We start from the raw sequence: 14,950 nt of genomic DNA on the forward strand, positions 1-14,950 counted from the left end.
AACCAGTACAAGCCCAGCAAAGTTTGTAGCTTGGGCTCTGGGCTATGCTGCACTTTGGTTTATGTTGTTGAGCACTGGAGTAAGTCAGTAGTTACTTCACTGCACTCAAGGGCCAGAAAACTACCCTCTTTCATCAGAAACCAAAACAAAACACAAATAATTATGGGTTTTGATCACAACTTTGCCATTTCAAGTCAGTAGAGCAGAAAAACTCCAGAAGAAGCCATCTTCAGACTCTCAAACCTCACTTCTGAAATACTAATTCAAGTAAAGGAAAATCCACAAAGTGTAAATGCAACCTTAGATTTTCCTTTGTGTCATGAATGATTGCAAAGTTCCCTTTTTTCTAAATAGGAAAAAAAGCTTATACCCAGCTGACAAGGGAAAAAAAGGGGGACAATCAATAGCAATGACAGAACTTACTTCAATAGGATGACTGTTGTCTAAGGCATCAAGCTCTTGAGCTCGTGTGTAATCAGCAGAAACAAACTGAGTCCAGATATCATACTCTGGGAAACAGTGATCTACACATAGGTATTCAATCCAGGAAGCAAATCCTTCATTCAGCCAGAGATGGGTCCACCATTCCTGGAAAGACAAGAAGGCAGAATAAAGAACAAAATTCCAAGAGCTTCATTTAATCAACAAGAAGTTTCCAGCAAAGATAAGCTGTTAATGGCCTAGTTTAGTACAAATGAGAGAAACAGGTAACACTTGCAAGCCCAAATTCCTCTCTATAAAGAAGTCATCAGCCCAAGAAGAGTAATCAGCACCCAATAACTGTCCACTCCTCTGTCTTAAGTTTTAGAAACTCTGCGTGGAGGAGAACCGCATCAGGTACAAATGAAATTGCCGGAGACTAGACTAGAGGTCAGAGCAGAACCACTGAGGGAACAGCTAAGAATGTCAGCTAGACTAGGGAAAAGGGTCAGTGACATGCAAGGCCATGGTTCAGTGAAACAGAAGAATTGTGGGCAACACAACGACAGTGTCTTTTCCAAACTGAATAGCAGCAGCTGCAGAAGATTGATTTTGTTTGGGTTTGTGTTTGGTTTTTTGCTAAAGAGTATGCTTACATAGAGGAGAAAACCTGGAATCTGAAAAAGTGTTCTAGACTATGGAAACCTGAAATGTATTAAACCATTAAAAGTTGTTTCTCACCAGCCAAAGGTGGGCTTTGTTTTTTTAAGATAAGAATGTTACATTGACATTTTAAAATTCTTCCTTTCATTTCTAATATTTAACTGAAGTAGGCGAGATAAGGAAACAAGCTACGGATACAGAGGAAGAAAACACCCTTTTCCATAACTGCTCTTACCAACCATTCTTTAAAAGTAAATGGGGTGGCTAACTCAGAGCAGCATGGCTATGACGATACGGGCCCTTAAGTAAAAGAAACTGAACAGGATGTAGAATCAGTCCAGTAAGCTGTTCTACAAAGAACTACTGCTTCTACTATGAATGAAACATTTACCCCAGGGAGGGTGGAATTTCAATAAGGAAAGCTGTTACTGAAACTCTACACAGATAAGCCCCGCTTTATTTTTAGAGTGGAGACTATCCAATTTTCTTTTACATTTCTGGTCGCATCTGTTTCCAAGACAAGGTTCCAATACACACAGATTGGTGCCAAAGGATTAATGCAACTGCAAAATAGATTCTTGGGCAATTAGGTTAGACTTCTAAATCTTTTCACCTCCCTGTTTTTCTCTCTTATCCCACTGGCAACCTAATTGCTCACGAATCTATTTCTTCCCCTGCAAGTATTCTGATTTCATTTATCTTTGCTACAGAAGAACTGGTATACTGTGCTGGCCAGTAAGATCTGGTACTGGCAAACTAAACCAGTGATGCTGCTGAGCCTTCTGCTGTGCTGTACGCACCTCAGATTACAGAGGAGAAAAAGCTGACTTTCTGGAAATTGAGAAGTAACATTGGAATGTCTTTTCATATTTTACAGCTGCATCACAGAACATAAAATAATGAGAGAAAAAATTCTTAAAGAAAATTTTTGGAAGACCTAGAACTTCAAAAGGAAAATAAAAAGCTAATTCAATCAAAATTTTAGACATTCTTGTTAACGATACTTTCTCAAGCTTAGTGCCACAGTTCTGAATGGTCAGAAGGATCACGAATGGTTTGTGGGTCACTAATGGTCTCCAAGGCACTTGCTGGCATCCTACAGTGTTGTCTAGTCACATCATGCTAGCTCGCCTTGCTTCCAGCTGCTCAACTGTACTAAAAGCTAAAAATATATTACTTTAATATTGCTTTTCCATGTAAATATTGTGTTGCTCTCACACGGAAGCTACCTGTGCTACCAGAAATAGGAATGGACACAGTTGGCTAGATTTTAAGAGGCATGGCACTGTAGAAGAATTTGACAAACTTTGCTTAGTGTTATAATTAATATTTACACTGGGTTTTTCCCTCCGTCCACTCACACTTCATTTAAGCAGCCTAAAATCCAGAACAATGCAGATTTGGGGCTCCAGAAGCCATGCTTTTTTACCAAACACACTGGTTTCTTACAATACAAGAAACTTCCTAACCTGTGAAATACTTGGATTCCAGCATCTCTTCGCAGGGTTTTGGGAAAAGGAATGTCAGATCTAATTAACAGAGTAAGCTGAAGCCATTTGTTAACAGCAGAAACTCTGACAGATACAGGTTCCAGTTTTTAGCGCTAAATGGAATTTATCTACAGATTTCAGTCTTGCTGCCTCAGATATACTTTTATTCCCACCAAAACGACTTAAACATCAAACCATTCAGGTACTGATATGCCTGCTTGGTATGAAAGCCTGAGGAGTGAATCACGCCTACCTGAAACGAAAACAGTGGATTACTGCTTCTAAGTAATCTGACTAGCCAAAATAATTTCCATGGAACACCTGCTCAACCCTAGCTAGGACTATATTCAAAGAAGTGAACATTACTTCACATAGAAAAGATCTAGGAATACTTCTAAAGAACACACTAGTAAAGAAGAAAGTAGTAATAACGCACTATTTAAATATTTAATCTTTTTATTTTAAAGATAGCATGCCTGCTATTAAGGGGCACTTGAACACACACATGATATGAAGCACATGTCAAAGAAAACTAGAACAACTTGTAACTGTTAGATACCATGGTCACAAGGTTTCCAAACCACTGATGAGCAAGTTCATGTCCTACAACCAGAGCAACCCACTGGCGAGATGAAGAACAGGAATTTTTGGGGTCAATGAGCAATGCAGTCTCCCTGTATTTAAGAGAGAAAGATAACTGAAGAGAGTGGTACATGCCTAGGGAAAAAACACAATCAAAAGTAGGTTAAATTACCTAAGCAAGCTAAAAAGTGATCAGTACAACTGGAAAAAACCAAAAGCTATTTCAGTTTAGACATTAAATTATTTTGGTAAGTTCCACAGCTGTTGGAATGCTTTGGAGCAATAATTCCTCATGGCATGCAAGAAGACAAGTGCAAAAACCCAGGCAGGAACAAGAAAGTTTATCCTTTATTTATAAAATAGCTCACCTACATACTCTGGGAACCTTAACTGTAACTCCCTTTGCACTGCATGATGTATGCACAGCAAGTCTTCTCTGCCTCCCTCATCCCCAAAGGAATTCCAACTCTTCCGAGTGCACAACCAGCCGTGTTACACTCGCCACTGCAGATGCACAAGATTCTCCACACACGCATACACGCGCAAGTGCTCCCTAGGTCAGGCACACAACCGTCTGCTATAAACACCCCGTCACGATCAGGACTTAGTGGGTCAGTCAGAAAGGACTTCTGGACTGCTGCAACTCAAAGGGGAAAAACATGCATCTCAAAACATAGATGGTGCCTGCCGACTATGCCAACCTTCTGTCCCCGAAGGGATAAAGCAAGCGTGCCAAACTGAGCATAAAGGGGGGGGGCGGAATTAACAGCACAATTAAGAAAGGCTTCCAAAAATTCTACTCATCCAGGACAAATATTTTTTTTCCACAGGGAGTAAAATATCAGATTTCATCAGAATTGCAATAAGCAGACAAGTAGATTTTAAACCTGGGCTTAAATTTCCATTTAAATTTTTTAAGGCCAAATTAAAAGTTTAGCAGAAGAAATGCAGACTATTTCAGGATTTAAAGTCCAAAGCTTACAAGACCAATGTTGTACAAAATGAAGGAAAATCATTCTAACAATGAGCACAGATAACGTAATAATATCAAGCAAAAGTACAAAAGCTTGATCAGATGAACAAAAAAAAAACTGAAAAGAAAGGCAAGTTAATATTTTTGATATACTCATATCCACATGGCTATACTGTGGTTGTTAATTTTACCAACTTGCCTATAACATAAAATAAGAAACTCTTCCAGCTGTGTCAGTAAGTACGTAACTTTTACAGGGAAAAAAAGCGGCCAAGAAAGTTCTCTTGTAGAACAGGCAGTGCTGCCAGACACTTAAAAATCTCACACCCTTGGACAGTAGTTGTAATAGGTCATTCTTGCCTTCCTAAGATTTGTACAACAATGCACGCTGCTGCAGAAGTTAAAATTATCCAAACCGAAGCAAGAGTTGAAGGTATTTACTCAGTCTTATTTGGGATGATACCCAATAATTACAGTTCCCTAAAACTAATCCAATTACTTCCAAGAATTAGTGAACAAAGAGGGGGAAAGACAGTATTTTAACAGCATACCTATAAGTAACAAGGCCCCAGTTCTCCATGGCACCTTTATAAAATAAATACAAAGGTTTATTGATATTGATACACACCTCTTCCTAAATGTTTAAAATTCAAATAAAATACAGTTCATCAATAAAGTGAGTTACTTTACCAGCAGCAAAGTCTGCAATAGCTATGAGATCAATTTTAGGAAGAGGGTAAGGAACATTGAAGTAGTCCTTATAAAAAGGCAGAGTTTTAGCAGCAACCTGCAAGAAACAAGAGGAGAAATGTTAACTTGGAACAATTAGTAAAACTTGAAAATTTATGACTGAAACTAGCCTAAGAAAGCAGCGTGCACAGGATTTCTTCCAGAAGCCCCATTTCCAGCTTCCAGAGCACAACGGTTTGGAAGACTCGCATCCCCTTTTTCTCCCAGGCTGTAGCCTACCCTTCAGTAGTTCTCATCATCTTTGGACCAAAGTCTGCATCACCAAACCAGAACTGAATTAAGCTGTGTGTTTTCGTCATTATAGACATTAGTTTGTCCGCAACTGAAATGCTGTTTAATATCAAGCCCAGTCGCTCCAAGCCATTAAAGCAAAAAACACCCTCATGAGCTTTGCATGGATTTCGGTGACTGAACAGAGGAGAGCGCTATGTCCAGCCTGTCGAGATTGCTACAGCAATAATTAAGTCACCCTGAGCGCATTTACCTCTAATGCAAACTTTCCTTGTTCCGCTTTGCCAACAGGAGTGTAAACACGCACTAAGACGCCATCAAGGGACCTGGCCTCTACGAAGTCATATTCTCCCACCACAAACGCTACAAGATACGTTGACATTATAGGGGTGCGAGCAAACTTCACTTCCACCAGATTTTCATCATCTGGGTACGGCTTCCGGTCAATGACATTCTTTCAACATGAAAGGGAATCAGTTAATTTCATGGAAGTGAAACTGTATTACACAATACATTTGACTAACTATTCCATCACTATGAGTCACGCGTTTAAAATGAAAGGACTTCTTTTACGATTTTAAAATATAGACCACAATGTAGTTCCCCTCCTAACTAAAAAATGCCCCATCACATATGGAGGTGTACTTTTATAATATATACGTTATATTCCATTACTGCAAAGGCAGCTGAACACATCAGCTATCAGCTGCTGTCCTTCAAAGGGAATATTACCCACATCCCAAAAAGGCACCAGGCTTTCACTTTAAATTCTGAAACAGAAACCATAACCATGTGGTCAGTGGGCAAGGCTAGACTTTACAGGTAACTATGAAAGTTAGTTACTGGAATAAAACAGTCTACTTTTAAACTGACTTGCTCTTCTCCAGCAACACCTTCTAGAAATATTTGCACCATATTTAGAGTAACAACCTGAAAATACGCACTTGTATTTGTGACAGAGGTACTTCTACTTGCACATTGTACCCCAGTTCTGGTCAAAAATTCTCTAGGGCAGAAAACATGCTTATTTATCTCAAGTGCTACGTCTGCTTATGTAGCTATAACAGCTATATAAACACGCAAAGGCACTTTTTTTTCCCCCAGTCACTCTTAATCAAGCAGCACGTGGCGTGACATATGCTAAGACTTTTTTTTTTTAAAAAAAACAAACAGCACTGTGGTTTGTACAACCTGTTTAGGTTTTGTGCTAGCATCTGACATTGCAATATAATCTCTTAAAAAGCTCTCTTAATTTAGAGCTGCTTAGTAATAGCTAGCAAGACAGCCTATATTCCTAATTCTGTCTGTTACCAAGACACACTATTAACTATCAAATAATCAGCTGGCATTATTACAGTTTTATTTAAAACACTGTTTACTTGCCCATCAAGAACTTACCATATTTGACAAAGCTACTCTGTCTTTAGGAACCACTAAAGAAATATCAAATGTTGCCTTAATAGCAGGCTCATCCCAGCAAGGGAAAGCTCTGCGAGCATCAGTAGCCTGAAGGAAATAAGAGCATTAAACAAATAAATCACAAGAGATCATGGCAATAAAACACACACAAAAATTCAGCATATTTTACAGGCAAGAAGTTAGGAGAATGATGGCTAGTCATTGGTATAGAGTCTCCTCACTGACACTCTTGACTTCTGCATTATAGCATTTTATTCTTAATTATTTCACTCTTGGTTTAAAAAAAAAAAATGCAGCTGAAAAGCACTCTGTGCTCTGGTGGAATTCTACAGTCTGAGCAAAATTTAGCAGAGTCATGACAGGAGCAAAGCTCAGTCATGTGAAAGCAGAGAGGGCAACCAGGCGTTCACAGACCGTACACATAAGACCACCTATTTATATTCTGTCAGTAGACTGCACCCAAGAAATGTTCTATTTGTACGAGGCAAGTACTCCATGTTTTTATGTAACCAGGCAGATAACTATGAAATTACAATATGGTATAAAATTCTGTCATTCTGTCCAGGGTTTACATAATACTTGAGACAGTATCTGGCTTACATTTTGGATGTCATTAAGATACTGAGACAAAGGCAGAGTGTTCTATTAAAAAAATTAATATACTTCATAAAGGAAAATTATACAGAGGTATTTGACCACATCTAAATAAATAGCTGTTCTTAAACATTGCAGCAATTGTATATATACGATGCATCAGACATCAGCATGATCCTTGGCTGGGGAATTTGCCAGATCCAGAATTTACTGACCTTGAAGTTGCAACGTAAAGGCTGCTTTTAGTATTACCTATCCACACTAAGAGCAAGAAGCAAATAAATATGGATTTTTGAAATTTACCCAGAGGGTATAGCTAAAGCTAGGAAATCATGGTTTTGCTTCTTCTAAGCATAAATCCTCTATTAAGAATGACATTCCCTGAAAACAAAAATATAGCCCATACCTCAAACTGAGTGACAGCAGCATAGCGTGTGTCTCCAGTAGGGGTGGTATATTTACTTCGGTAAAAACCTTTCATTTTATCATTCAGCTCCCCTACGAAGTCTATCTTTAGTGTTCCTGTCCCTGTAACAGAAACAGATGGGGCATTGTTATTTGCACGTGCCAAACAGAACATTTATTTGGTCTGGACCTTCAGGCCAGGCTACTCAGCTGGCCCGCTGCCCTTCTGAAATAAGATGTCCCTTCAACTCATCTCCACCCATCACTTTTTTGCCAGCCTCCCTCAAACCCTTCACTCTCCTTACATAAAATAAGCTCCAGCAGAGCAATGCAGGCAAAGCCAGACTCACCACAGCATTTTAGCGCTTGATCGGCAAAGGCTGCTGCAGTATTCATTCTCATCTTCTAAACACGATGGCAATAACCAGGAGAGACCCACCTTAAGCCATCGGAGAAGTCTGATCCTACAATCCTTACCTTTGAGTAAAGTTTGCAAAATATAGGGTGGCTACTCAGTAATAATAGCATCCTACGAAATCTACTACCAAAGCCAAGATGGAGCACTGGCTGCATTCAAGCTTGTAAGTCAATTAGTCTCAGGATTTATTCTGCCCTTGATGTCTCAGTGCAAAAGGGGAAACCTTGATCTTGATCAGAGAGGCAGCATGCCAATATCCCACAGAATGAAATGCTAAATCACCTAGAATCTTTATATTTGTATTTGTCAAGATGAAATAAAACTGCTTTATTCAAACTGAGGAGCTGAGTTTCCATTGATAAAGTCCTCAGAGCAAAAAACTGTAGCCGTTTCAAAAGAATTAGTACATTCACACCTAGGAAAATACCGCAGTAATTCAGATTAGCTCATTCTCGGTAAGAGGAAAACAGATAAATGGCTTCTGAGCCTAACTCCCAATAGCAGGTAAATAATTAGAGTCACCTCAGGTGTTAGAAGCAAACCATTAGTGAAACACCATTTTCAATTCCAGAGGCTCACAAAGTGACATAGTGGACAGACTCCCTAGGGAGCACTACACTCGCAGTCAGAAACTGCAGGGAAGACAGAGCTGTCCCACTCCAGCTTTTTCAAGTGCAAACGTCTTAAACATACAGTTGAAGCAAGCAGAAAGCATGAAAATAGCTCTTACCTTTCTGAAGAGTACTGGGAAAGGAGAGAGTAACCTTTTCATCCTCATTTTGATAGTTGAACCCTGTGGCGTGTACCTCTGAAACAGAAAAACAGACTACTTTGTTCAAAATAAGCCCCAGAGATGTTTTTCTAACTCATGAACATTTAAAATTAACTGAATCGGCTGAATCCAACAACATGCTGTAGTTACTGAACAAATCAATGAAGATTTTGAATAATCCAGAATGATATAAATGCAAGCAACCAAAGAAACATCACCCGTTATCGGAGTTCCATGTTGTATTATCTCGCTTCAGACAAATAAATCTACCGCATTTACATCAGACTATACAGCCACAGACTCAAAGCACCACCTCCGTGCTCCTTCCACCTCTGCCATACACCCCGTCCATCAGAACGCTGCACTCATACACGGCAGGGAAGTCGTCTGCTGTGCCCAGTAATGAAACTTTACTGTCAAATTGTAAACTTGCAGTAAGAACAGTATCCTGTACACCACCAGGAATGCTGGTTACAACTACTGCAATCCTGACAAATGGTAAAATATTGCACAAAACTTCCCCTCAATATTAAATGCTTACATCACTGTAGCAGGATTCTTACTAATTATTCCAAACAGGATGCTTATGATTTATTTAACTAATTTGTGGATCTCACTTCGAAAAGCACACTAATATCCACAGCAAGGTGTTTTGTTTGGTTTCAACCACAAAGAAAAACACAATGTTGATTTTATTTAAAAATTGCCTTCAGAACCAGGGACCTACCTTGGAGTTTACATACAGTTCAGCAAGAGCATCCAAAATCAAGCAGAATATTAAGCACTATGGCATTTACACAGCATTGGATCTATCTGTAGATGCAAACATCCGAACTCTGAGGCCAAGCTGGATAGATGGGGGGAGGGAATCGGTACACAGGAATTAAACTGTCCTGCAGCTTAGAGTTAGCAGAGCCCAGAGAGAACACCTGGTGTTGCTTCTTCCTTCCTAATTCATCAAGTCCCACTCACTGCATCCAAGGTGATGTACACCTATGCTCCTTCAACCAAAAATTTAAAATAGCTATGTAGGACCTCACTGTGCAAGTTCTGCTACCTATGTCACTCTATACTTAACCACTGCAATAACTAGCTATCTTTAAGGAATGCAAATCTGCACCAAAACAAATGAGCAATGCTTTCTACCACACATCAGCATCTTGAACTACCAAACTTGGTAAGCCTGGACACAGTAATACATCTTTCTATGCAGACATACTGATGTATAATTCTAGATTTATAAATACAATAAACATGCGGCAGTTCAGTATAGTTTTGAAAGATACGGGAAATGCACAGCCCAGTTTAAAGTAACAGCATTCCTAGTACAGGCTGCCTGTCCCATCCCACTTACATCACTCAAATCAAAGTGAAAACACACCTAGGATATTGAAATGCTAGCAAGGGTCTAGCAACGTTTTCAGGTACTTTCAAAATTGACCTAGGAAGAAAGATTCAGTAAATAGCTTCAGTTATCTACTGAAGTAGGTAATAGTTTTGAACGGTCACAGAAAAAAGGATTAAAAAGAATACTGGAAAGTGCTGATACATAGAGGCAAACATTCTAAAAGAAAAAAGTACCACTATATCAATTTTTTCATTACCTGGAATTCTGAATGACAAAGCTTGTTTGAAACAACAATTTAATTTACAGAACGACCTGTCTTCCATGCTCAAGTATCACTACAAGAATCCAGGTATTGGGTTTCAGAGGCAGCCTAAGCACACTCGCAAGATGTTCAGCTAAGTTGTTCCATATGTGACAAAAGTAACTGGAAACATGTTTTTATAAAATTTAAAGTGCTATTTATTCTGGAATAGTATGATTTCAGCCTTAAGTTAGAGTTAATACCAACCTCTGCTCACAGAGAACATAAATGCAGAAACTGCATGAATACATTAGTCTTAACTACTGGTTTCACAGTGCTCTGCTCAGCGTTTAATCAGAGTTAACCACCATGCTAGGGTACATAATACATAAACGCTTAAAATAAAAGAATTCTGGCTGTAAAAAAAAAAATACCGTACAGAAATAAATTCAAGGGAAAAAAGTTCTTTACAGGATCAAGTAGAAGAACTTTAGGCTACTAGTCTGTACTGAGGAGTTCCAAGATTTTTAAAATCAACTGTAAGAGGGATGAGATAGACCATTTAAACAGAATACATGCCAAGGACATCACAATGCCAGCCAGCGTTGGGCAATGAGCAACGAGAAGTAAAGGTTTAGCCTTTCTTCTTATAACTCTGCAGAATACTGAGGCAGAAAAGGAGACATTATAAGAGAGTTGCAGAGAAGGCATTCAGGGGAACAACTAGTGCCCAACACACTAGTCTGAAAGTGGGCTTCCAAGGAACAGAGAGTGGAGCTGAGTGCTGACTACATCGTTCAGATCCAGTGAATTTTGACCCCAGCTATCTTTAGAGTCCAACAGACAACAAACCTGTTGTTCTGCGATAGCATGTTAGTGACCTCGGTCAGAGGGAAGGACGGGCTGAATACCTGTCAGAAATTTATGTTAGCCTGCCTGGGAGGAATCCTGCTGCTGGACAACCTGCAGATGCTGAGCTGTCAGCCTGTGGTCAGAGGCTAAATGAAAACCTGAGAAACCTCTGATAAAGATCAGTACAAGAATGCAGAAACACTCCCCCCCCATGTATTTTAAAATGACCACAGCAAACCAAAAACATTTGTATCTTTTTACAACTTCTAATGGAAACAATCTGATACCAAAGACAAACAATACCATGACTTCAGGATCATAGTTTTAACCTACTGAAACTGAGAAATACAGAAGAATGCGTGTTATGCAGATCTTCTGCCAAAAGTTGACAATGAATATTAAATTTCCCCCTCCTCCTCTCCCAAATGTGAAGTCCTTCTAAGTGTATTTGAATTTGTAGCTCCACTACTTTATAACCTTTTTAACCTGTACTGGGAAAGCCATAGGAAAGACACAGGTAAACTTCACCAGTGCTAGAAGAAGGTGAAGACCTTCAGGTTTTTTCTTCCCCTGCAACAGCCTGGGAAAGCATATTAACACATTGCAGAAAGCAACCTTGTTTCAAACAGCTTCTCAACCTTAATTTTACAGTGTTAGATCCCAATCACCCTAAGGTTAGAAACAATGTTTAAACACGTTATAGTCGAAATAGGCTGGAAGCAGCCACCTCACCAGCGGAGCTGTGCGCTCCCAGCACAGACTGATCGCAATCTCCGCCGCAGGAGGCCGAGCGCCCTGCGGTAGCCCAGGACTGCCCCGCTTGCCAGGACAACTAGCCTCTGACGAGCACTGGAAGGCAATGGCAAGAGCACGTCTCCCACGAAAGGCAACGCTCATTCCACAAGGCGTGTACTCACTGAGGAGTTGGTGTCTAGGAGAGTGTCTTTCCACGCTCAACTCCAGCAATTTTTGTAATTCTCAAAGCGGCTGCTTATATATCAATTTCCGAAAAAGCAGAATATAAACGAAAGATTCAAAGTTACATTTTTTTTTTAAACTATTCAGTGCCAATAATTTAATCCAGAGCAAAAGAACCATGGAAAACCATCAACAATACTTTTTGTTAGAGTTTAAGAGAAATGCTTATAACAAAGATATAATTGCAGTAAAAGGCTGTCTGAATTCCTAACAGTGTTGAATACAAAAGCTCCTGAAGAGAACAACACAATTTTGGCAGCCTACTAACTTTGGAGAGTTTGGCACTGCAAGGTTGCAAGTTAATCACTAGCACATTAGTACACAGTCTGGACCAAGTCGCATGAGAAAATAAAAAGCTGCTAGTGCTCCATGTCTTTGGAAAAAATGCATAAAAATCAGATCTAGCAATCCTCCCAAACTCAGAGCGCTACGTATCAAATTTTACAATAGCATTTTAAATAAATTACAGTCCTTCTACAGAGTACTTCCTGAAATTGCACAGTAACCAGATGGATACATCAATTAATGATCCCAATTTCTGTATTACATGCTTATAAACATGGATCCTAGCCAAAGGTTTTAAGCAACGTCAAATGTGCATGTATTTCAAAGTGAAGGCTAAGCCAAGTGCAAGAGATGGAATTTTTTCAAGTAGCCCTCATTCCATGGCATGGAAAAGTCACAGACAATTAAGGTGTGTGGCTTAATGAACTTGCATTCATCAACTGAGCTGCAGTGACTGTGTACACTCTGCCTACTCTATCTGCAAATTAAACACGTTGGCTTAAAACATCTACATGTTGACATAGCATACACTGTCCTCCTACAGCATTAGCCACTGAACTATGCCGATGCAATTCCCGAGAATGCTAATGCTTTCAAGCCCTTCCACATCTTTTCACGTGTTTCAAACCAGTGGTTGTAAAATCCTTTAAAGGAGTCAGAAGTATTCTCGCGTATCAGATATTCCCAAACTGTCCATGCCAACCCAGCCCAGGCCTCCTTAAAAAACCTACCATTAAAAATTCTGTCACATCAAGTCCTCTCCAGAAGAAAGGATGAAGATGAGCTTTTCTACAACAAAGAAAGGTTTCATAACTGGCTTAAACAAATCTAGTCTGCTACGGGCAGAGACAGTAGTCTCATTTTTCCCACCTGGCTCCAGCTGTGTGTTCTCATTCCCTTCCTTCCACTGGCATTCACATACAATCATCAGGATCAGGAAGATGATCTGTCTCCAAGCTGCCTTTTTTCCCCCCCCTTGTAGAGGCAGTTTTCAGCCAGTGCAGTTTCCTGATCCACATGGCTGCTCAACAGTACAAACCTGAATGCCAGCAGAAGGAAGGGAGCGAGGACAAGTGTCATTGCCCCTTTCCACAGCAGCATGATTTCAGACTGCCTTAGGATCATCGTGAAACAGTACGCTCCAGGCCAAGGGAAAGCACTGCTTAGCTACACTTGGGTCACATTGCTGGCTTTCCATAAGCGCCAGTGATCTTTTGTTGTTGTTTTTAAACATCAGCTGAGGCTCTCTAACCAGCATCTAGCACTAGCATCCAAGCACGTCCCTACCATACTAGGCAGGAAAAGACTAAAATAATGATTTCTGGCCTTAAAACCTTTTAAAGGTTGAAGTACAAATCAATTATTTCTGCTAAACAAACATCACTATGGTTGCTTGTAATTTTCTATGCGAAATTGCCAACTACTATCCTCCAAGCATCTCTAAATTTAAGAAGCTGCTTTAGGTCCCCCAGTATCTCGAAAGCTTTCCAAGCTAAAGACAATGTAATTCACTGATTATGACTCCATCACAATTTCACAGCTCTTTAAGAGAGAGATTCACACGAAGCTCAAACTGCTTAGCATTCAGTAAGTATGAAACTCAATCCCCTAAAATTTAACTTAAGAACCAACTTGCTTAGGAATGCCTTTTCAGTTCTTCATTTAGCTGAGCAAAGTCAACCATTTGGACAAGTAGTACAGCACGCTAAGGCTGCACTATAAACATTTGACTACAAATGCTAAAAACTAGCTTCTGGAAAAAAACAAAAACAAGCTCCTCATTAGTGGGAGGAGCCAGTCATAACTTCAGCAATGGAAAACTCAGTCTTTTGAGTAGCTTTGTTCCATTACAGCTTACCTGGCACAAACACCAAATCCACAACCTCCAGTTACAATCACTACACTAGTTTTATGATGAAACAGAGAATTTTTCTACTCCAAAGTACTGCGTAATCAATCTTTCCTGGATTATTATTCATTATCACTCAATTGTGAATTACGCAGCAAAATTTTTTACTTTGACTTTAAAGCTTCAGAGATCCACCCTCAGCTTCCTGTCAAATATTGGGCAATAATCTGATTTCCCTGCAAATCTGCATTAAAATTCCAAAGACCAAGTTCTACTCTCTGCTGTATCCATCTTTAGAAGAGTGAATAGGAGGGGAGGGAAAACACGGCCCATGGTTCTAGCTAAGATTTCTGTTGTTGTACGAGCCACAGCGCTGCAGGCACTCAAGACTAACAAGAATTACTAAGAAAAGAATAAACTATTCTGCACAAAAGTCAACAGATCACCTCCACAAACAAGGGAAAGGTATCTGTTGAACAAGAAGGTCTCTCTTTCACACAGCTGCTTTTCGAAACAGAACCACACTTGAAAGAAGATAAGTGACCGATTATCTTTTGTCTCACATTTACAGACAAGCGTGAGACAAATTCTTCCCCACTGAGGTACAGAACTAAAAGAGGTAACGATTCTTCCCTAGAGCCTTTAAAGGAGAAAACGTCACTAACTTCTCACTCGTTTCC

General features: G+C 39.7%; 1 protein-coding gene across 3 annotated transcripts in view; it reads right to left on the reverse strand.

Moving 5' to 3' along the window:
- The window catches only part of NPEPPS (aminopeptidase puromycin sensitive), a 39,380-nt gene that overhangs the window by 12,987 nt on the left and 11,443 nt on the right, over nucleotides 1–14,950 (reverse strand). For all 3 annotated transcript variants that reach the window (XM_075171516.1, XM_075171518.1, XM_075171515.1), the window contains exons 3-10: nucleotides 8,676–8,753; nucleotides 7,529–7,650; nucleotides 6,508–6,615; nucleotides 5,363–5,563; nucleotides 4,819–4,915; nucleotides 4,680–4,713; nucleotides 3,133–3,247; nucleotides 424–588 (exon numbers count right to left, since the gene is read on the reverse strand). In XM_075171516.1, coding sequence (XP_075027617.1) covers nucleotides 424–588; nucleotides 3,133–3,247; nucleotides 4,680–4,713; nucleotides 4,819–4,915; nucleotides 5,363–5,563; nucleotides 6,508–6,615; nucleotides 7,529–7,650; nucleotides 8,676–8,753 — 920 coding nt within the window. The remainder of the gene's footprint in view (nucleotides 1–423; nucleotides 589–3,132; nucleotides 3,248–4,679; nucleotides 4,714–4,818; nucleotides 4,916–5,362; nucleotides 5,564–6,507; nucleotides 6,616–7,528; nucleotides 7,651–8,675; nucleotides 8,754–14,950) is intronic.

Source organism: Calonectris borealis, chromosome 22 (assembly GCF_964195595.1).
Source record: "Calonectris borealis chromosome 22, bCalBor7.hap1.2, whole genome shotgun sequence".
Taxonomy (NCBI): Eukaryota; Metazoa; Chordata; class Aves; order Procellariiformes; family Procellariidae; genus Calonectris; species Calonectris borealis.